The sequence below is a fragment of the Calonectris borealis genome, chromosome 2, assembly GCF_964195595.1.
Source record: "Calonectris borealis chromosome 2, bCalBor7.hap1.2, whole genome shotgun sequence".
Lineage (NCBI taxonomy): Eukaryota > Metazoa > Chordata > Aves > Procellariiformes > Procellariidae > Calonectris > Calonectris borealis.
The window spans coordinates 44738723-44760067 of record NC_134313.1 but is presented as its reverse complement, the minus strand read 5'-3'; the positions used below and the strand labels follow the sequence as shown (position 1 = coordinate 44760067).

Genomic DNA, 21345 nt, shown 5'->3' with positions numbered 1-21345 from the left:
CCTTTTTTCCCCTTCACTTAAAGTGTCTTTATCTTGATCCACAAGTTTTGTCACTTCTGCCCTCCTGATTCTCTCCCCAGTCCTGCTGTGGGGGACTGTGCAAGCAACTGGGTGGGACCTTTCCTGTCAGCCAGCATCAACCCACAACAGCAGACAGTATTTTTTCCCCAGTATGCTTACAAACCATTTTAAGAAGATTTCACGTGGCATTATAGTCATTTGAGCATATGAGAAGATAAGATTCATCAAGGTAAAGATATTTCCTTTTCACAGGATGAGAACTTAAATTCTAATATTTGTACAGCATGAGGAGCATTGACTGGCAGTTGTGACAAAAATTATTTTTCTAGTTATGTCTTACTGTGCGTAATTAATTCTAAAATCCTTGCTTTTCTGAGCCTTTAAAACCTGCTCTAATCTCCCAGAAAAAACAATGTTAATAAACAATGTAACTTTTCTTTCTAAAATGTGGTCAAGCAAAGGTTGTATCAAGAATGACTCATCTAGACTGCAAGAGGGAAACTTACCAGTCCAGGCAGAAGTTTAGCTTCAAACTCCAAAATAAAGAGAAAAAAAAATAAAGAAAAACCAGCATTTTTCTCAACCATCTTCAGAGACAGTTCATTTAAAACTTACCATATGCACAGTGAAAAGATCTTGTCGATTCAACATTGGCAGAAAATAGGACCATGCAGTGTTTTTACCACGTTTTGCATAATCAAAGAAGATACAAACACGCTGATGATTTTCCTGTAAAAATTGGGAGAGGGGAGAAGATGAGAGACTTGTAAAAGCATTCAACATAAAGCAGTTATTTGCTCCTCATTATGTTGGCATACATTATCAGAGTGTATCCTGGCTTATAACAGCCCATGGAAATTTTTCAGTTTTACAGTTACTTGTGGATACAGTTCACTTCAGCACTCCAACATTAAGGTTAGAGATTTGGGGCAGGAGGAAACAAACTTTGAAACCCTAGTTATATCTCAGTACTCCACCACCTGCTTGAGTAAAAGTGAATGTATCCTTTTGATCAAGCAAGCAGAATGACAGAAATGAGACTAGCTAAATACTGTCATTTTCCAGAGGAACACTACTCTTCATGCAATCAATTATGCTTGAATAAAGTCCACGCAAAGTTTTCCACGTATTGCTACTTCCACACAAAAGCCTGTTGTTCAACTTCACTGCGCGTGCTACAAGTGAAACTTCGGAGTTGTAAGCTAGTCCTGCCTCTCCATTCCTCTCAACGGGAAGCGAGCTCTTCTCTCCCAGATGTGGCTGCAACTGGTTCAGCTGTTATCTCAGGCAACCTGAGTACCAAGGAGAGGACATAGTCACCAGAAGTCTGTTCTCCAGGGCTTCTAGGCTGAACCACAAGAGATCACAAGTACCTGAACCTAGGCATCGTGCAGTTCCTTCAAGCATTTTACCTAATAACCACCGTGAAAAGCAGCTATTACGGTTCTCCTTAAAGCAGACCAGAGAAGAGGCCTTGTAAGGAGAAAGAAGAGCTCTGCTATTTCCTAATAGCCTAGAATATAGAGAGTCTTCCAGAAAATCAAATACCTGGATTCTTGCTTTTCCCCAGCATTTCCATATACTTTCTAGACTGGTGGATAGCAAGCTTTCATTCTAAAGAGATGTCTCCCCATTGAAGTCAAGCTAGTACAACGAAGTATACAACTCCTATTAAGGACGGCAAAACTGTTTGAAATGCTGTAATTGGGAAACTCGCATGAGAACAGCATCTCAGTCTCCACTACCCAATGAATTTAATTTTCGAACTCCCCTAGCTGAAGGGCTTTCCTCCATCAATTCAGCACCCTATTATTAACTCTATGGACTAAGAATCAGCTAGGCAAGTCTGCTTGTTGGAATACGATCTGTTAAGCACAAGATGACCTGAGTGCATCCATGATCCAAACACTGGCATCTTACTAAGCATCAGAGTTGCAACCAACCCTTCATTGAAAGTATCGAAGTTACTGGACCACATGGGCTGCAAATTGCTGTCCTGATCACTGACTGGGAAAGGTCAGGTGTCACTAGTTATCTGACAGTCATAACCCTTAAAGCGATTAATGTTCTATATAGCATGTGTGAAAAAGCACTCAAAAACCCTCTCAAAATTTGTTGTTCAAACTATGAAATAAAAAAAAAAGTAAGATCTCAGGAACACAGTGCCTTGGTGGAGAGCCTCCGCTCTCTGAGGGCTAGTTTGATAAAAAATGGCAGTTCAATCAAATAAATCTCTGTTAGCATCTACACTTCTGCTACACAGAGTCTAGCTAAAAAAGATCAAAAACAACTAGATCAGTGAGTTCAGTTTACAACATAACTAAGGAGGAGACAGACAGGTCTGGAAGCAGAAAAGCTGAAATAACTTCAACATCTTGTCAATCAGAAGACTAGCCTGGTTTGCTTTTAAGGTGCGGGGTAAAGACAGGAGGGAAGGAGTGGAGAACTGCCTACGGCCCTGAAATATGTAGTGCTGCACCCTCCTAGGCAGCTACTGACTACACTCACAAAATGAAACCCTGAAGCTCTCATATCAACGGTTGAATAATTTAGCATCTGTCATTTCTGAAGAAGCATAATGAAGCTCACTTGGGTGGTACTGCTACTGTAGTTGGTGCAGGTTCTTAAAGATTTCACAAGTAACAGACTGTGCAGTATGACAGGGTCACTAATCCAGAGAAATTGTTCCAAGTATTTATCATATGAATAGAATAAGAAATGTTTCCTCAGGGATTGCAGTATGCTAACACTCTCCACCTTCAGAAATAAGCAGAACGGTAGTATTTTTATAAGGCAATCACCACATTAATTTCACTTCTGACAGCCTCCAGGAGAAATCTTTCTTAGAAAGATGATCAAACCCCTAAGTAGAACTGCTGGAACAACCCTAGACACCCAGGTAGGCTTTTGGTGTGCTCAACACACAGTTGATACGATTTTTACAACCTCACAAGAAAAGCATGGAAAGATAACAGAAGAACCACAGTCACTATCACAGACAAAAGCTGGATACCATTACCTACGATAGTTTCTAGAAGTTTCAGCTATCACCGGTAGCTTGCAAATACTATTTGTTTGTCTCATGAAACTGCAGTGAACATCCTTGCTCAAAACAATTTTACTGAAAGAGTCAGTGGCACTATGACAGGCCATGTCCTTGAACAACTTCTCACTTAAAATCCTTGCATGTACTGAATTAAGACTACTCGGGCAAAGACAGAAGACTTCCTATCTACTATTGTGAATTCTTCTGCCCATACAGTCTGCAGAGACCCTGCACGAAACTCACAGACACGGAGTCAATGGCCAGTATGCTGCTTTCTGACAAGAATCTTACACCTTGAAAATGTGCAACCAAGGGTCCATAAGGCATCACTGACAACGTGTTCTACCATCTGAACATGACCAAAAGAAAATAGAAGTCCTGTTTCACCCTTGCCTAGTGGGGGCATGGAGGCTTAGGAAGCCCTGGGACGATGCCATGCAGACACCTGCACACAAGCCCTCTTTGCCAGCAGCAAGATATACCTGAATAATGAAGTCACACAGAGCATTGCAAAAGCCAGTGCAGCCTTTCAGACACCGGAACAGAATTTCTAAAGTGAAAAAGTCATCCAATTTCAAACAAAAGCAAATATATACCCATGCACCAACATCTCTATTCTCCTGGAATAAATTTTGCATTTCTTCACTCTCTAGTAGACTAAGAGAAAGTGGTTGGAGTGATGATGTAACGAGATGGGTTGAGTTGTGCAAGGTGTTTTCCTGCTACAATTTAAAGCCTGGACGATTTAAAGTCATTATGTTTAACATTAAGAATTCCACACATGCCATTCTGCAGCAGGGTAATGCCCTGCATACAGAAATGTCAGTGCTTGACCATAAAGTCAAGAAAACATGTTCATCTAGACACATATGAGAGAACCAATACAGCAAATAAGAGATTACTCAAAACTACTTTCTGTAACTAATACAATTGTTTGAGAGTGGGCCAATGAAAGCCTTTACCTGTGGGGTATTAATTCCATAGCACGGGAGATGATATCAGCTATCGCATATTGTAGCTATACACTAAGTGCTAATGTCAAAGTACATAAGCAAAACAAGACCTACTAACACTCACAAAAATTTCCAAAGAAGGGCAAATTAAATGATTACTTCTGTGGCCACTGACATGTCTCACACAGAAAACAAGACCCATTCCTCACAAAAGTAGCCATAATAAACAGAGTTCTCACACACTAAGGCAAAGTTTGTCATCAAACGCATAAACCAAAACGAAGTACTCCCAACTCAGTCTCCTAATCAAGGAATGACACTGAGGCTCCCTTTTGTCTTCTCTGCTTCTTGATGTTTGTGTCACACTTGAGAAAAAGTAAATCTAAAGAAAAGAGGAAGAGGGTCAGAGTGACGAAGCTGCAGATGGCCATGAATAAACTGCTACCACCACCACCAGCTATTATTCTAGCAGTCAGGGCACTCACTCAGGGCTCTAATGTGCAGACAGGCACCTGAAAGAACACCATAATCCCATGCTATATGTATTGTGAAGAGGTTCACACTTTTCAGCTTGCCTGTTGACAATACTGAATACTCAGAGCTGGAATTAGAACTCAGATGGTTCACCTCCTAGGGCAATGCCCTGAACCATTAAGTTATCACTAGACACATTTCACTGTAACCTTGTATTAAATATAACATAAAACAGCAGAAGAGAAAATGTCGAACAGCCAAATATTTATGTGAATATCAGGAGAAAACCTTGCACAACTCAACCCATCTCGTTACATCATCTCTCCAACCACTTTCTCTTAGTCTACTAGAGAGCAAAGAAATGCAAAAGCAGGAATATCTGAGTACAGTCTCCTCTTGACTTGTCTCAGCACAGCAGTCTTGACACATTTAATAGCCTACTCTTGTAAGTCACTGTATCCCATAGCTACAAAGAAACTACATATTTCATTAAATCAAAAGTTCCTGTTTCACAATTAAACCATGGAGAATTTCAGAATATGTTGTCCTAAACAGTCTAACTTATATTGGAAATCTGAAGCTGCAGAAACTGCACCTTCCTGCTAAGGGTGGCCAAATTAACACCTTCATAAGAAAAGCTTCAACAACTTCAAGTTAGAAGTCATATTCTATCTACATAACGGGAAAGGGCTGAGGTTACAAATCATCCCTTAATGTCCAAGTTTTGCATCAAACATGGTTGAGAGCCAACAGACAAGCAGATTTTTTTCCAGATTATGAACATATATACAAGACTAAGTTACCCATACAACTTTAGTCCTAACATTTAACTTCTGAAAACAAGATTTGGAAATTTAAAAGAATATTTTTAATACAGTATGACAAAGATCTAAAAAGACCTGAATTAGGCTAAGGAAACATTCAAGCATGCATTTAAAGACTTAAAAATAAGACAGGTTATTGACCTACTTGCAGCATGTCATCAACCATAGTCAGAATGTACTGAACTGTCTGTTCCTTGGAGATATGAGTCATCAAGTTTATAAATGTTTTAGCACACTAGAAAAATAAAAGAGACATTAAAATTAATATTAGTAATTATCTTCGTTCCTTCTGATAATATAAAACAGGACCTCATTAATTCACAGTTAAGTCTTACATAAGTATTGAGCATCCCAACATCTTATTCAATTGCAATAAGAGATGAATACATTTGACATTATATTACAAAGAAAATTTTCTGTCACATTGATTGTTACCTTTTACAAATTGTTTTATGGCTTTCAAACGAAATAACAAGTACTCACTAGTGAAAGTCAGTAAGGTGCTTTGTTGAAAGACTGATTAGAAAAATCTCCATCAGTGTCTTTTTTTATGGCAGCGAGGAGAAGAATCAAGTAAATTGATAAAACAGCAACAAACTTAGACATAGAATAAGAATATACCTGTTCACTTCCTATACCTTGTAGACAAATTTTTGTTCATATTTGAGCTGTTTTCTGCCTCCTGAACAACTCTACTCTACAATTTCAGGAACAGATATAATAGGCTGGAACAGTCACAACACTGTTTCTTACACTAACTTCTTCCCCTTCACCACATTCAACTAAAACTGAAAGAAAAATGGAACTCTGAACTGCTACACCGTAATTATATAGCGGCATATAACGTTCACCATATATGCTTTTGTCACTATGCAAATTATGGTCCCTTACACAGCAGTCGCACAATATAATTTGGGGAAACAAAAAAAAACAACAGAACAGCCTAAAATTAAAGTTGAAAAAAGGGCTGGAAAGTTTTGTGCCTTGAGTGCATCTCCTACTCTTGCCCCTGCCTCACCCAATCCTCTTGATGTCTGACATTGTCTGCTAGAACCTCAGGCTTCAAGGCTGAGATTCTACTGCTTGAAATATCATTCAAGTGTCTTTGGGCATCTTGCCTAGACTCCATGAGCCAAATAGCATGGGTCACTGTCCTGGTTCTGGCTGGGACAGAGTTAACTTTCTTCCCAGTAGCTGGGGGGGTGCTGTGTTTTGGGTTTGGTATGAGAGGAGCGTTGACGGCCCACTGATGCTTTGGTTGTTGCTGGGTGGTGCTTGCACTGGGGAATTTTCGGCCTCCCATGCTCTGCCAAGTGCAGGGGAAGCTGGTGGGGGGGAGCATAGCCGGGGCAGTTGACCCAGCTGGCCAATGGGGTATTCTATACCATGTGACATCATGCTCAGTATAAAAGTCAGGGGTGTGGGGCGGGGTGTCTCTCACGGTTCACGACACACAGTCAGCGGGTCGCCTGCTTTGTATATTCTGTTATCATTGTCATTATTACTGTTCTACTCTGTTTTATTTCCATTATTAAACTGTTTTTATCTCAACTCATGAGTTTTTCTACTTGTGCCCTCCCGATTCTCTCCCCCATCCTACCAGAGGGGGTAGGGAGTAAGCAAGCGGCTGCGTGGTGTTTAGTTGCTGGCTGGGGTTCCCCCCATCCTACCGGAAGGGGTGGGGGGTAAGCAAGCGGCTGCGTGGTGTTTAGTTGCTGGCTGGGGTTAAACCACGACAGTCACCTACCAATCTTATATCAGTTCTGTCCAATACAGATGTCTCATATCTTACAGTGCCTAAAATGACACCTGTGTTTAAATAATTGAATCCACCTTAGTAGTCAGTGGGCTCTATTGCTGGAACTACATTATAATTGATCAGCTAGCTAAGCAGAAATCTCACTGGCAGTAGCTCTTATCAATAAACTCTAAGGAAAAAAGCTCAAAAAAAAAAAGTGACTCAAGTACAAGTGTGCATGATTAAGTAAACTGGGATGAGGAAAGACTTGAGCTAGCTTGTCCCACAACAGAGTCAGAATCAGATGACATTTAATAATTATTTAATAGGTTTTTAAAAGAATGTCCAACCTATATCTAGAAAAAAAAAGAATCATAATAGCAAGTTTTATACTTCTTCCATAACACCTTAACTGTATACAGCCAACAATAAAATAAGAGTTGGTACGAAAATTTCCTTCCATCCTCCTCCTCAAAAGTTTGATTATTAAAAGAAAGGAAAGTTACCTGATTGCCTTCTGTTTGCAACAACTCCTGTTTTTCTTCAGGATTTCTTTTCTGTTCAAATCTTTGAATAAATTCACAGTCTTCGCCTGAAATCATCTGCCCTCTGAAATGCAAAATATGAAACCATAAGCAACACAAACAGTTTACGTGGCAAGACTTGGGTAGCAGGGAGCCGCAGGGGCAGCGTCTATGAGAAGACAGCAGAAGCAGCCCCCATGTCAGACAGAGCTAGTTCCAACCTGCTCTAGGACAGACCTGCCACTGGCCAAAGCTGAGCTACCCAATGACGGTAGTAGCACCTCTGTGATAACATATTTAAGAAGGGGAAAAAGTTGCTGCGCAACAGCAATTGCAGCTGGAGAGACGACTGAGAATATGAGAGAGAGAAACAACTCTGCAGACACCAAGGTCAGTGAAGAAGGAGAGGGAGGAGGTGCTCCAGGCACCGGAGCAGAGATTCCCCGGCAGCCCATGGTAAAGACCATGGTGATGTTTCCCTGCAGCCCATGCAGGTCTGCGGTGGAGCAGATATCCACCTGCAGCCCGTGGAGGACCCCACGACAGAGCAGGTGGATGCCCAAAGGAGGCTGTGACCCCATGGAAAGCCCACGCTGGAGCAGGCTCCTGGCAGAACCTGTGCCCCGTGGAGAGATGAGCCCAGACTGGAGCAGGTTTGCTGGCAGGACTTGTGACCCCGTGGGGGACCCACGCTGGAGCAGTCTGTTCCTGAAGGACTGCACCCCGTGGAAAAGACCCACGCTGGAGCAGTTTGCGAAGGAGTGTAACCTGAGGGCGGGACCCTGTGCTGGAGCAGGGCAAGAGCATGAGAAGGAAGGAGCAGCAGAAATGAAGTGTTATGAACTGACTGCAACCCCCATTCCCTGTCCCCCTGCACCACTCAGGGCAAAGAGGTAGAGAAGTCAGGAGTGAAGCTGAGCCTGGGAAGAAGGGAGGGGTGGGGGGAAAGTGTTTTTTAAATTTTTTCTTATTTCTCATTATCCTACTCTGTTTAATTGGCAATAAATTAATTTAATTTCCCCAAGTAGAGTCTGGTTTGCCCATGATGGTAATCGGTGAGTGATTTCCCTGTCCTTATCTTGACTCAAGAACTTTTTGTTGTATTTCTTCCCCTGTCCTTTTGATGGAGGAGGACTAATAGAGCAGCCTGGTGGGCATCGGGCAGCCAGCCAAGGTCAAACCACCAAACAAACCTTATTTTCTTCAACTTGATATCTCAACAGTATCGCTTACCAATCCTATATCCCACAGTAGAATGTAAAGAGCTCCTTTCTGCAAAAGGTGTCATGTACAAAGAATTTAAAACTAATGACGGAATAATCTCTCTAAAGCCTTCCTTATGCATCGCCTTTGCTCAACAGCATTCTCTAAATAATTCTTAAACTTCCAGAGGCTGAACACAACAATCAGTGGAAATACGCACAGCTAGCACATTATGCCAAAATTATAATACATAACATGAATAATAGTCTAATCCAACTTGAAATAAGTACTGAAAAGTAAAATGAATTGTCATTTTGAGTTTGGTATAAGCACTGAAGATAATTTTAAGGAGTACAGAGAACCTGGTTCTTAATGTATTTTTAGCTTTCACTAATTACAACATTTCAGCTTTTCCTGGTAGTTCAAAAACTGATCTGCAAGGGGCCTTGATATAGTAAACTGCTGTGGACACCTATAAGCTAATAAATGTCTACTTGGTCTTCTCTTTAAATTAATATTCAAGGGGTTACTGCCATCATCAGTGCTATTTCAGAAAGCTGTTGCCTCAGCTGAAGAGCTGGCAGAATATGGTTGGGTTTTTATTATAATACAAAACTTACCATCACAACAAATAACAAACTTGTCAAAATAGTACAGTCAGGTACTCTTCTGGTAAGAAAACTAATTTTAAATCAAGTAGTTCTGAAAATATCCAAGACTTTAATAGGTGACTACTTTTACTAGTTAATACCAGGATTGCTTCAGGAAAGAAGAAAATTGTGCGTATCATCATCACTATAAAAGTCATAGGGAATGAAAGTATTAGACATTGCTCTGTTTCAGTTATTCCCAAGACTCATCTCCTTTTACATTTCCACTGAGTCAAATGCCTCGTCCACTTTGCAAAGCTATGTAGCACGGATTCTTTTAATCCATCTTTTCCACATTCCGGGTCAGTTTCCAGACATTCCATGACTAGAGGTTCCATTAAAATCCTTCTAAACTTACAGGAAATGTTTGCCTTTTTTTTTTTTTTTTAATTGGCTCACCTGGATTCTTGAAACACAGAAACATTAAGACCTACAATGTGTTCTTTTCTTTCCTCTTACTTAAATGATCATGTCTTGAGGATAGCCTCATCACAGAGCCATCTTTTACCTATTTACTTTTCAAGCAAAGAACATTAGTCCAGTACCACGTGCACCATTCCTGTATTCTAGCTTTGTAACAAATATCCTCATATGCACTGAGGAAAGGCAATGAAGACTTACTAGATGGAAGACTCATAAAGCCAGTGGTAGTCCTCAGTTAGTTTCTACTAAAACTTAACTAATTATAGACAAAAAAGTAATTAGCCAATGGTGACCATGCTGCTACCACATGCCTTTTAGATTGACTTGTGTTCTTTCTTGCCTATGAAGGATGGATTTCAGTAGTTGTTGAAAGATGAGGACAACTGATTCACCAAAAATACTGGACTTAGAGACCCGTAACTAGAACCCTCTCATGTTTCAATCAATGCTGGTCAGGACAGGGACTCCTGGATGACACTGATATAAAGTAACCAGATGAGCTACTTGTTTACGAGAGTATTGCCATCTAGGAAGCACTTCAAAGACCTCATAAGGTGAACACTTCATTTTTAGCTTTAATGCTTGAAAAAGCCTCAGCCCAGGAAGAAAGATGCTTCTCTATAGCCATTAGACTATGAGAAAGAGGTCTGCCAACCGTCAAGGAAAAAAGCTTTCAAGCTTTTGCTTTCATCCTACATTAGACCACAGGAAAAAAGAAAAAAAAAAGAAAAAAAAAAGGTGTGGGCATTGATGTTGCTTTGAGAGGAAAAGAAGTTAGGGTTCACTCTTTATTGCTTTGTAAGCGTGTGCTGGTTTTGGCTGGGGTAGAGTTAATTTTCTTCATAGTAGCTAGCATGGGGCTATGTTTTGGATTTGTGCTGGAAACAGTGTTGATAACACAGGGATGTTTTCGTTACTGCTGAGCAGTGCTTGCACAGAGTCAAGGCCTTTTCTGCTCCTCACCCCACCCCACCAGCGAGGAGGCTGGGGCCGCACAAGAAGCTGGGAGGGGACACGGCCAGGACAGCTGACCCCAACTGACCAAAGGGATATTCCATACCATATAATGTCACGCTCAGCATATAAAGCTGGGGGAAGAAGGAGGAAGGGGGGGGACATTCAGAGTGATGGCGTTTGTCTTCCCAAGTAACCGTTACGCGTGATGGAGCCCTGCTTTCCTGGAGATGGCTGAACACCTGCCTGCCAGTGGGAAGTAGTGAATGAATTCCTTGTTTTGCTTTGCTTGTGTGCGCGGCTTTTGCTTTGCCTATTAAACTGTCTTTACCTCAACACACGAGTTTTCCCACTTTTACTCTTCTGATTCTCTCCCCCATCCCACCTGGGGGGAGTGAGCAAGTGGCTGTGTGGGGCTTAGCTGCCAGCTGGGGTTAAACCACAACAAAGTGCCATTCAAAAAGACACTTTCCAACCCATACAAAACAGTTCAAGGGATTTGACAGCTTTGTGAACAAGCTGTTAATATTTTATCAGGGATCTCATACATCTGATTAATAGTTTTAGTAATTTCAAATGCATTCATTTCCATTCATCTCATTTTAAAATTGAAATCACTGATTATTTAGTAAACTTTAGCAACCAGTGCAAAAAAAAATCATGAAAAATGCAGAGCAGCCTCAGACAGCTGGTACCAGCTACCATGATGCTATTACCACATTTTCCTCATCCCCTCTTCAAAGAGACAGGAATTTCCCAGCACCTTTAAGCAAACAATGCAAGTAACCAAAGCTTTCCTCCATCCCTCTTCCTAACAGCCAACTAATTTCTTACTTTCCAGGATGTGTCTACACCATCTTTTATCAATAGATAAAAGTCACTTTGAGCTTCAGCTGTCTGGGTATATCAGATTTAGACCAGGAGTCCTGTAACCACGTTTTAAAGCTCTGTGCTTGAGATACTAAGGCCTGCCTTTGAGAGCACTAGGTACAGGAGAATAAACTGAAGCTGTGTAAGATTTAGAAAGCATTAATTTGCAAGTCCACCATTTTTAAAACCTCTTGGTCTCTCAAGATGATTCAGAAACTTGTGATTTGTTCTTTTTATTATGTGTTTCCTCCAGCAGCTCTTGTTCCTTTTTTTGTTTGAATGATTTAACAAAAGTCATTCTGGAGGTTAGGGTTTTTTTGGCTTGTTTTTTATTTGGGGGAAGGGAGGGGGAGAGGTGGGTGTTGTGTTTTTTAAAAAAAAAAAAAAACGAACCAAAAAAACCCCCAAAAACCACACACAACTTTTGACTACACCTGCAGCAAATATGAAGCTCATATGAAGCCACCCTGTCAAGGCATAATTTCTTTCATCCAGTTATCTACAGTACTTTGCATGTACCTGAAGGACATTAATTTGATCAACTGCTCAACAGTTCTAACATTACAAAATTAAAACAGTAAAACAGGCTGAATGTACTCAACAAGAGTGGACCAAATTTAAAAAAAAAAAAAAAAACCAAAAAACCTCCACAAAAAACAAACAAACAAAAAAAACACACACACTACAAATTAGGAAACTTCTATCTTTCTTCTAAGACAAGATTTTTTTAAAGTCCAAGATATTTAACCCGCTTTAGAAGGTTCCCCCAGAAACTAAAATAGAGATATGTTTGTGAATTCTGATGTTAAAATATGTAAAGTACTTGAAGACACATGGGAAGCCAAGTACAAATTAGCCATCAGATATCTCACCTGATTAAATATGAATTAAATATTGTCAAATGCTGTATACCTAGAAAACCTACAGCGCAGTAAGATGCAAGTTAAACTCTGAAACAAGTTTCACTTTTCCACAGAACTCATTTACTGCCCTTAGAAAGCAAAACCAAACTTGCTTCAAGCAAGCTAACACACCCTCCAAAGGCATTCTGACACCCTGAGGCAAATGCTAAAAGCAACCACAGCTGAAAGGACACAACAGCGACACACCGTATTTTCAACTAGCAGAGGGCATCGACACCTCTAAACTGCTAGAAGTCTCAAGATCCAAAGATCAGAACTAATGGCCTCAACTACATTTAGTTTCTAGAAGAAGGGTAGACCTACACATCACCTTTCACTGTTCCAAGTTTTGCTACTTTCTTCTCCCTCAGACACAGACCCTAGCTGGAATTCAACACAAAGAAAGTATAAATTTTGGCATTAAAAACAAACAAACAAAAAAAACTTTTTCCACATCCTAATTTTGAAGTGAGCAGTGAACACAGTGGCAAACCGGTAATATGTACAGTTGTCACACCTAAATATTTCACTTTTGTGCCAAGAGTATACACAGAAAACATCAAAAGTCAGCAGTTGTGTATTAGCGTAGTTTGACATTTAGTTTACAGTTATAACCTTCAGAAATGGAATAAACAATATGCCAGTTAATCTTTAGCTTGAACTGACTCTACAAGAGAAGTCAGGCTACTAGAGTCTGACCAACTATTAGTAAGTCATTCTACTTTTCCACTGAAGAACAGAGAGAGCAGAAAAGAACTTCAGAATGCCTTCCTGTGTGACCCAGACTCCAATGCTGCTGTGACTGATGCAGTCTTTAAAGCATCTTTATACACATACAACTGTCACAGCCAGATTTAAAAAAAAAAAAAAAAACAACTTAATCAGAATTTCTTGTGAAGTTCTTTAACTCCAACTACATAAATATTATCTATAGTTTAAGGAACACAAATTATGTCATGCCTGAGTTGATGTGTTAACTTAGGGAAAACAAACATAAAAATCTTTCCTCTAATGTAAAAACATCTGGAGACTTGAAGTACACCTCCATATATTTATATGCAAGCTTACCACACTACATGCACAGACTGCCAGAACAGGAGCTCAAAAGAAAGCAAGAGAAGTGTCCGTCTAAATCACCACCACCCCATCTTTCTTCTACTCTACCACTCTGACCTGCCTCTAACAAGTGTATCAGAAGCAAGCAGTTTTCACTCACTAATAATGTGCTTCATTCCAGAAACGAGTCAATATAAGCTGCGCTGACTTTTCAACAAATCCTCGAAGACACCACCACGTCCAAATCTGCCCGTTTAAAAAGGACATGTCCAAAAACAGGTATAATTTTATTTCCTCTTTAGAAGCACCAAAGTTCTGCTGGTATTTTCCAATAACTAATGATAAGCAAACTCCTCAGCCAAGGAAACTACAGTTATCTTCACGATGCTCCACAATCCCTCTGGCACCACTTAAGTTCATCCTTGAAGCTACCTTAGCCAGAGACCCAGGCTGTTATCAGTACATACAAGGCACAAAGATTACATTTATTTCAGAGCACTAATAAACAGGACACACTGTCATTGGCAGACAGAGGGCACCAGGCATTAAACAGTCTCACAACAGGATCACAAACACTGGTCAGATATGCTTCAGTAGCCTCCAAAACCTGGCTAACCCATCAAAGAGAGGAAATAACGAGTACGTTCTTCTTTCATGGATTCCAGAACAAAACAAAGTCAAATTCTACATCTAGAATCTGAAAAAGAACCATCAACCCTGCTTCCTGGTCAAAAGAAGTTACATAAACATTTGCTGACAGATAAATAAACAAAACTTCCCCATCCTTATTCAGCAGCAGAGACAGAGAACCCCAAGAACGAAGGCAAATTATAAATGGTAGATCACATAAAGCACAGTCAAGTAATTAATACTACATATGTGTTCAAAACACAATTCCTTGCCAGAACCATCACCTATACTAACAAAAGCAACAGATGAATCTCACCAGCCTTATAGTCCGAACCACTAGAGACGCAGTGAAAAAGACAATCCCATATCCACCTAGATTGACAGTGAATAATTGTACTCCCCCTTTCATCCCGAATAACTGCCAACTAGCTGTTCACTTGCCACTAGGACAGCACAGGAACAGCTGCCCAGGCTTCCCCAGGACACGCTTCCTCCCAGATGGATAACAGGGCACACAGTAACAGCAAAAGCCATTTAGATTGTTTGACAAATACTTGGTAGCTGCCACTGTCAAGTTATCACACCAATCTTGCTCTTTTGCCTGCAAAGCCACTGTAATGTCACACTGCAAACTGAACAAGGAACTGATACATCTAAAAAAGTAGCCTAGAAAAAGGAAGTTTCCTCAGCAGATCAGTTCCTTAATCCAGTTTACCGTGCAGATATACAATCACGAAGAGAAAAAATAACGTAACTGAATGAATGGAACAGGCAAGACTGAGCTACATAGCACAGGGCAAAGCAGGCAGTCATTAATAAGATTCTACCACGTTAGCATTTCTCAGCTTGCATGTGTACAGTTTTGCAATCTTATTTTAATATATAGCATATATTTATGTACCACAGCTATCTGGAAAAAAAACCTATCTTATGCAAAGTGGTGTAATGTTGATAATCACAAAGCATCATCAGCATGGCTTGTACCTCTAGAATCATCAAGATTTCTGCTACTTCACTTACAAAGCAACGAACACTGAAGTAATTTGCTATTATACTTTCAAGAAATAATACTAATTTACGTTTTGCCAGTATTCTTCATAGATACCTGTCACGAGGAATGCAGGGATGCAAGAATCCTGCATTTCACTTCAGAGTACAGAGGATTAGTAAAAGTCTGTTTCTTCTCCCTGTTCCCTACCTCATGCACAAATCTATTTTCCTCAGCTTGTCCCTAAATGCCCTCCGGACAGTATTTCTCTTGCTACTCCCAGTGCCATTATATACCTTCCAAAGTAAACTCTGAGCTTATCTGAAATGGCAGCACAACTGTCCCCACACTTAAGTATTTGTTTTAGCCCACTCCCTAATTTACTCGTTTCAATTGCTCTCCAGCACTATTCCTTTAGTTGAGGTACAGCTTATTTTCCTGGACTACCAGTCCAGTTTTGCTAGTACAATTTGTATTCACACATAAGGCACTTCAGAAGTAAAGATAATATATCTACATATAAGACAACTCTTACTGTAAACTTTTCTTACATCAGTACTCATCCAATAAGATTAAAATTGAGAATAGTGTTTGAATGATAAGGAGAAAAAAAAATGGACAGTTTTATCACACATTTGTGCAAACTTATATTATTTGTTATTACAGCATTCAGTTCACAGAAGTAGAATTCCCTTTCTTGTAATAAGCCATAAGAAAATTTTCCCCAACCATTTCCATTTAATGTAGACTTTTTCCAACTATATTCATGAGACCAAGACAGAATGTTCCTCACTGGAACCCAAATTCCAAAAAAATCTAACACTTAAGAGGGAAGGAAAAGAAAGAAAAAAAAATTGTGGAAAGTTTTTACTTACTGGAGATACGACTGCCAGTTTACTTTGTTTGCCCGAACTTCAGCAGCTTTAGCAGCAATGATGTTTGTTGGGACAGCAGCATCTACAGCGCCTCGGATATCCATCTTAACTGATAATTAAAATGTACCTAGAAATGCAAGTCAGATTTGAGACCTCTTATTAAAGTATTAAAGAGCAGAGTATCTGTCCAATATTTTAAAGAAAAAAAAGGAAAATCTGTTTTCAGGTGTCCCATTCCCTAAAACCGCACTCAATACTTTCTGAGAAATCAAAGTTTTATACAGCATCTAAAATGTGACTTCCCTCAAACAAACAAAAATAAGCCATACCTACACCCTAATGTGTAACCAATCACAAGTTTGCTAAAATTAAAGATATGTACCATTACTAAATAACTCCCAGTGCTGTAAATTTTCAAGCAGTCAAATTAAGTTATTTGAATAAGACTACTTTTCTGTAATGCCCAAGTAGCCCTACAGATAACAGAAGCTGTCTTCCTTCCAAATCAGGGCTGATGAAAAGGTTTAAAATTCAGTGCATACTTCCCCCATATATTAAGACTGATTTTGTTCAGGTATTTATCTAAGAGTATTTAGACATTAGGAACACATGAACTACAACTTCAGAAAAGAAACACAAGTTACATAAATTAAAAAGCATGTTACATGGACTAACAAGAAAATTCAAATCATTGCTGTCCAAAAAGCAAACTGAAAAATAAATACGAACAGAAGCTCTTCATCAGGACACACTACATTACCATAGACAATGACCTTCACCACTTCTCCTTCCTCCTTCCTTTATGATTTAATCTCCACCTGACTTTGATGCCAAAACAAGACGTGTGTTTGCAGAGGCTTCAGACCCAGCTGGAGCAGGAATTCCTTACAACCTAAACTGCACCAAGCCTCTCCACGCAGCCTTTCTCTGGACTTTTCTGGCTCCCTTCAGAGAAGCAAGCAAGAGCAAACCGGCACATTCTGCCCCATCCCTAACAAATATACCTCGTACGTATGACTGATTTTAAATAGGATTCTAACAAAAGCAAAAAAAAGAACTACCCTGAAAAAATGGAGCAGCAGAACTGCCCTCCCTTTGACACGACTTCTGCGAGCGGACGCCCACACAGACGGCACCGTTTACTACGTCCTTCAACGACCACGGAACCCTTCCTAGCTCTGACGTGACCCAGACAGAGCCATTTAAACACTCCTCGAGCCGCAGAGAGCGGTTTCAGGAGCACGCAAGCTATACAGGTAAGTCGAAGAAGCCGAGAGGCGCCTGGGACGCGGGGAGGGGAGGCGAGGGGAGGGGGGCACTTGGCCCCTGAACTGCCACCCCCTGCACAGGCTCACAGACGCGGCCGGCCTCCTGAGGGGCCCGGCGGAGCCCAAACCCTCGGGGAAGCCGCGGCGCCAGGCGAAGCCCTTCGCGCCGCCCCCGGGCCCGCCAGAGCCCCCCCGAGAGGCCGTGCGGCGGCACGCCCCCACCCCAGGACCCCCCACCCGCCCGTCCCCGAGCCGGGCAGGGCCCGGGGCAGCTCTCACTCACCCCACGGGCACGCCGGCATGTGAGAGCCGCGGGAGGGAGAAGGCTGCCGGCCGCCCCTCGGCAGGCCCGGGGAGCCCGCGCACCGGAAGGCCCCCGCCGCTGCACTCCGCCGCCGTCCGCAGCGGCCCCGCAGCCGCCGCCGTCATGTGACGCCGCTCACCTGACCGCCACGGCGGCCTCCGAGGGACAACCCACCCCGAGCGCGCCCCGCCCCCGCCGCCCAGGGCCGCGCGGTGGGCGGGGCTTGCGCACGGTCCCACCCAGCGGCCGTTAGAGCGGGCGGCCGTTAGAGTCGGCGGTGTGGTGTCAGTGCAACGGTGCATGGCGTTGTGGTATACGTTACTGGTCGTGTGTATGCATGGCTGTACATATTTAATTGTATATACGTATTTAGAGTACATATTTATACACACACATATATATCTACATGATTTTATTTGGGGATCTTACTGCGTACGGAGAACACCGATGGCAGGATACAGCGTGCGGGTGCCCACCCGTGCTATCTGCTGAGGAGAAGCGTCTCAGTCTTTCCACAAAGAGAAGACGAGGCTGGCTGGGAAGGGCTGAGAGGCTCCCCTCGGTGCTGCCCCTCAGGGCAAGCTCCTCCGGGCCCCCGGGGGAGGCCCCTGCGGTTTTCCCCTTTGCCCTGCCAGGGTGAGGGGCCACCAAGCTCGGGAGGGAGCCCCGGGAGATGGCGGGCAATGCCCCTGGCGCTGAAATGCCTCCTTGCGCTCTGCATTTTTTTTTTCCAGAACCCAGCATTTTCTTGCTTTCTGCCTCCCACGCTACATTGGGGAGAGTTTGCTCTTTCCTACAGCTGGAAAGCAGGCAGGTGTTCCTGGGCCCCCTGCTTCTGGTAGAGGGGTCTGACTGCCTGTGCCACCTTGCATTGCGCCAGGTCCCACAGCCTGCTGTGTCACATCCCTCCCTCGCCTCGTGAGCTGCGCCGGGCTGTGCGCCGGGGCCACACCGTTTCATTCTTGCCAAGTCGTATCTCAGTGGGAGATACACCCGGCACAACTTCTTCCTTTTTTAAGAAATGGCCTGTATATGTTGGGCTTTGTCTCTATAAGCGAAAGGAGCAGGAAACTTTTCAGACTAAAAGCCCAAGCGTTTCAGAAACTACAGGCTTAAACTTCCATGTTTCCGAGAAAAAACTTCTGTCTTCAGTTGCTGAGTGAAGTTTTCCAGTCATACTGTGATGAAGTGCATAGCCATACCACTCCTAGTCAGAAATGATTCTGAAGGGTAATTCTGCTAACATGTGAGGAGGAAAGGCAGAGAAAAGAGAAATAGGTCAGAGAGTTTTGTGTGTGAGCAGATCAAGACAGCCAATGCAGACTTGGCCTAGAGATTTCTACAGTTAACTTCATTTTGCTAGGGTCTCTGTATTCTCCATTTAGAGGATACACTGTTCTTTAAATTATACCTGGCCAGTACCTCTATTAGTGTTTTTTTAACTCCAGGGTTTTCATTACTGTGCCACTGATTAATTATACTTCCTCCATAAGTATTTTTCCTTTAAAACGGATCTTTCTGCATACCACAATAAAACTGTTGGTTTCTTGATAACATGAACGCCGAGCTTAAACCCCAGGCACAGTCCAAGTAACAGCATTTGCATTTCTTTGTGCTTTAGCAGAAGAAAGCCCCCTAAGCCGTGTGCACACTCTGTGTCTAGTCTGTAATAAACACATCCATTAATGTGATTCTGTGGATTACCGAGCACATGGGGCTTTGAGGTTTAATCTAACACGTTTGTGTTCTTGCAGGTTGCTTACATACAGTGGTAAGAAATGCTTGCACAACTCCTGATCTCTAGCATAGAAATCTCCACACAATCTTGAATAAAAATCTGTTCCTTTGAAAGCTTTTTTGAATCTGATTTTTATTTCAGGGCTGAGAGACAGAATTCGTCCTTATTTTAACCAGTTCCTTTTTTATGAGTGTTTGCAACTTCTGTCCCGTGGCATTCTGCATTTCCTGCTTCTGCTCTGCCTTTTTATGGCATGTCCCACTCGCCGCTCTTGTTTTGAGTCCAGCATCAGGCACCTGGAATAAACATATTCACCTTTTCCACAGTCATTTCAAACCACATTACCAATGACAATACATATGACTCTACCCATTTTACAAAGAAACCAAAACACACAGGGCTTACAGGGTAATCTGAACAAGGACTGCGGCTTTTAAAATGGGACGTGCAGAATGAAGGCATCAAAGGCCTGTACAGTGATCCTACAAGCTACCGTTCAGCCCTTATCTAAGCTGGAGGCACGTCAGGCTTTCCTTCTGCGAAACTTCCTCCGTTGTCCACAACGATACTTCTGCCCAAACCCCAGACTGTCCCAGCACTGAAAACACTGACAGCTTAGTGCCTTCTCTTACCGAAGCAGGGTACGGTATTCTTCCACCTTCACCCTTCCAAGCTCAGTCCAACAGCTGTTCTCAGAGTTTAGTAAACCCATGGAAACTGGGTCAGCACCTCTGAAAGTGCAGTTCCAGCTGCCAGTTTTAAGACACAAATAGTGTTGCTCCCCATCACGTGCCCATCCCTATGTCTAGCAGGGTGATGGCCCAAATACTTGCCTAGGCATGCAAAGCCATTTCTTCTGCCGGGGATCACCTATTTCCAGGAAATCACCCGAAACACTGGGTTGCAGTCTGCTTTGCACAGCATATTTCTCCCACCCCCTTAGCACACTTCTGGCTTAACCCGAGTACCAGTACCCGAGCACTCTGGCTGAACCTGAGTACAAGTATACAAAGGATTGTGGTTCTCTGACTTCTAGCCCCTACTCCCAGTATTGTTTGGTACTTTATAGTACACAGTGTTCATGTGAGAAAAATAAATTCATGGTTTCAATTTGGTGCCCAATGTGATCTCTTATTTGGAGCATGCATTAGGTCATCAGTGGTCCTTTTTTTTCACAGCAGACTTTTTTTGCCTAATTGCACCACCTGCAAGAGTCTAGCACCATCCATTCAGTCTGGCTAAAAGAAGACAGTTTGCTATTTGCCGTCGAAATTTTGATACTACGGCAACATGGTCATTTTTCTATAGAAAAGAACTTTGAAAAGCTGTTATTTGGCATGTTGACTTCATCATAAATGGCAGACTCTGTCTTTATTATTCATTTCACAGGCAGTTGAGAGGCTACAGTAAAAAATATTTTCTTGTAACTTTTCTGTAACCTTGGAGTGAGGCATAATGACTGAAAGTATGCATCTACTGAATTAGCAGAAAGAGAAATGCAAGAAGAGAAGAAATAATTGTAATAGGGGGCATTTAAGGAACTACCAAACAGAAAACATGACATCTATGCCAGTTAATAGAGTCTCTAGCAGAGGAATCAAATCAGTGAACGCGATGTACCATATTAGAGAATGCAAACAATATATTGTTCCTGAATATACTTGTATAATAATATACTGAGTTTACATTTTTTTCTACAGCTTGTAAGGACTGTAAAAGGGCTTTTCTAAGCTTGTAATGCAAAACATTAACAAAAAGTCACCACAGTTCTGTAAAGTACAGTCATGTCTCACACCTCTGCAGGAGTTCTTTGTGCGTGTGGACAAGGTTGGTGCAAGTAGACTCCATCCACTTGGATTTATTTCCAAGAGGCATTCAGTCAGATGCATCTGCAGGTGCTCTTA

The 21345-nt window shown here is 41.9% G+C and overlaps 1 protein-coding gene across 5 annotated transcripts in view; it reads right to left on the bottom strand.

Moving 5' to 3' along the window:
- The window catches only part of ATP6V1H (ATPase H+ transporting V1 subunit H), a 62200-nt gene extending 44297 nt beyond the window's left edge, over window positions 1–17903 (bottom strand). Inside the window, exons 1-5 of one of the 5 annotated variants that reach the window (XM_075141871.1) lie at window positions 17683–17903; window positions 16132–16258; window positions 7563–7665; window positions 5464–5553; window positions 637–750 (exon numbers count right to left, since the gene is read on the bottom strand). In XM_075141871.1, coding sequence (XP_074997972.1) covers window positions 637–750; window positions 5464–5553; window positions 7563–7665; window positions 16132–16235 — 411 coding nt within the window. In that variant the 5' untranslated portion in view covers window positions 16236–16258; window positions 17683–17903. Of the gene's footprint in view, window positions 1–636; window positions 751–5463; window positions 5554–7562; window positions 7666–16131; window positions 16259–16891; window positions 17386–17682 lie in introns of those variants that run through there. The other 4 variants (XM_075141867.1, XM_075141869.1, XM_075141870.1 and 1 more) reach the window with 4 other exon arrangements.
- Between the last annotated feature and the right edge of the window lie 3442 nt (window positions 17904–21345).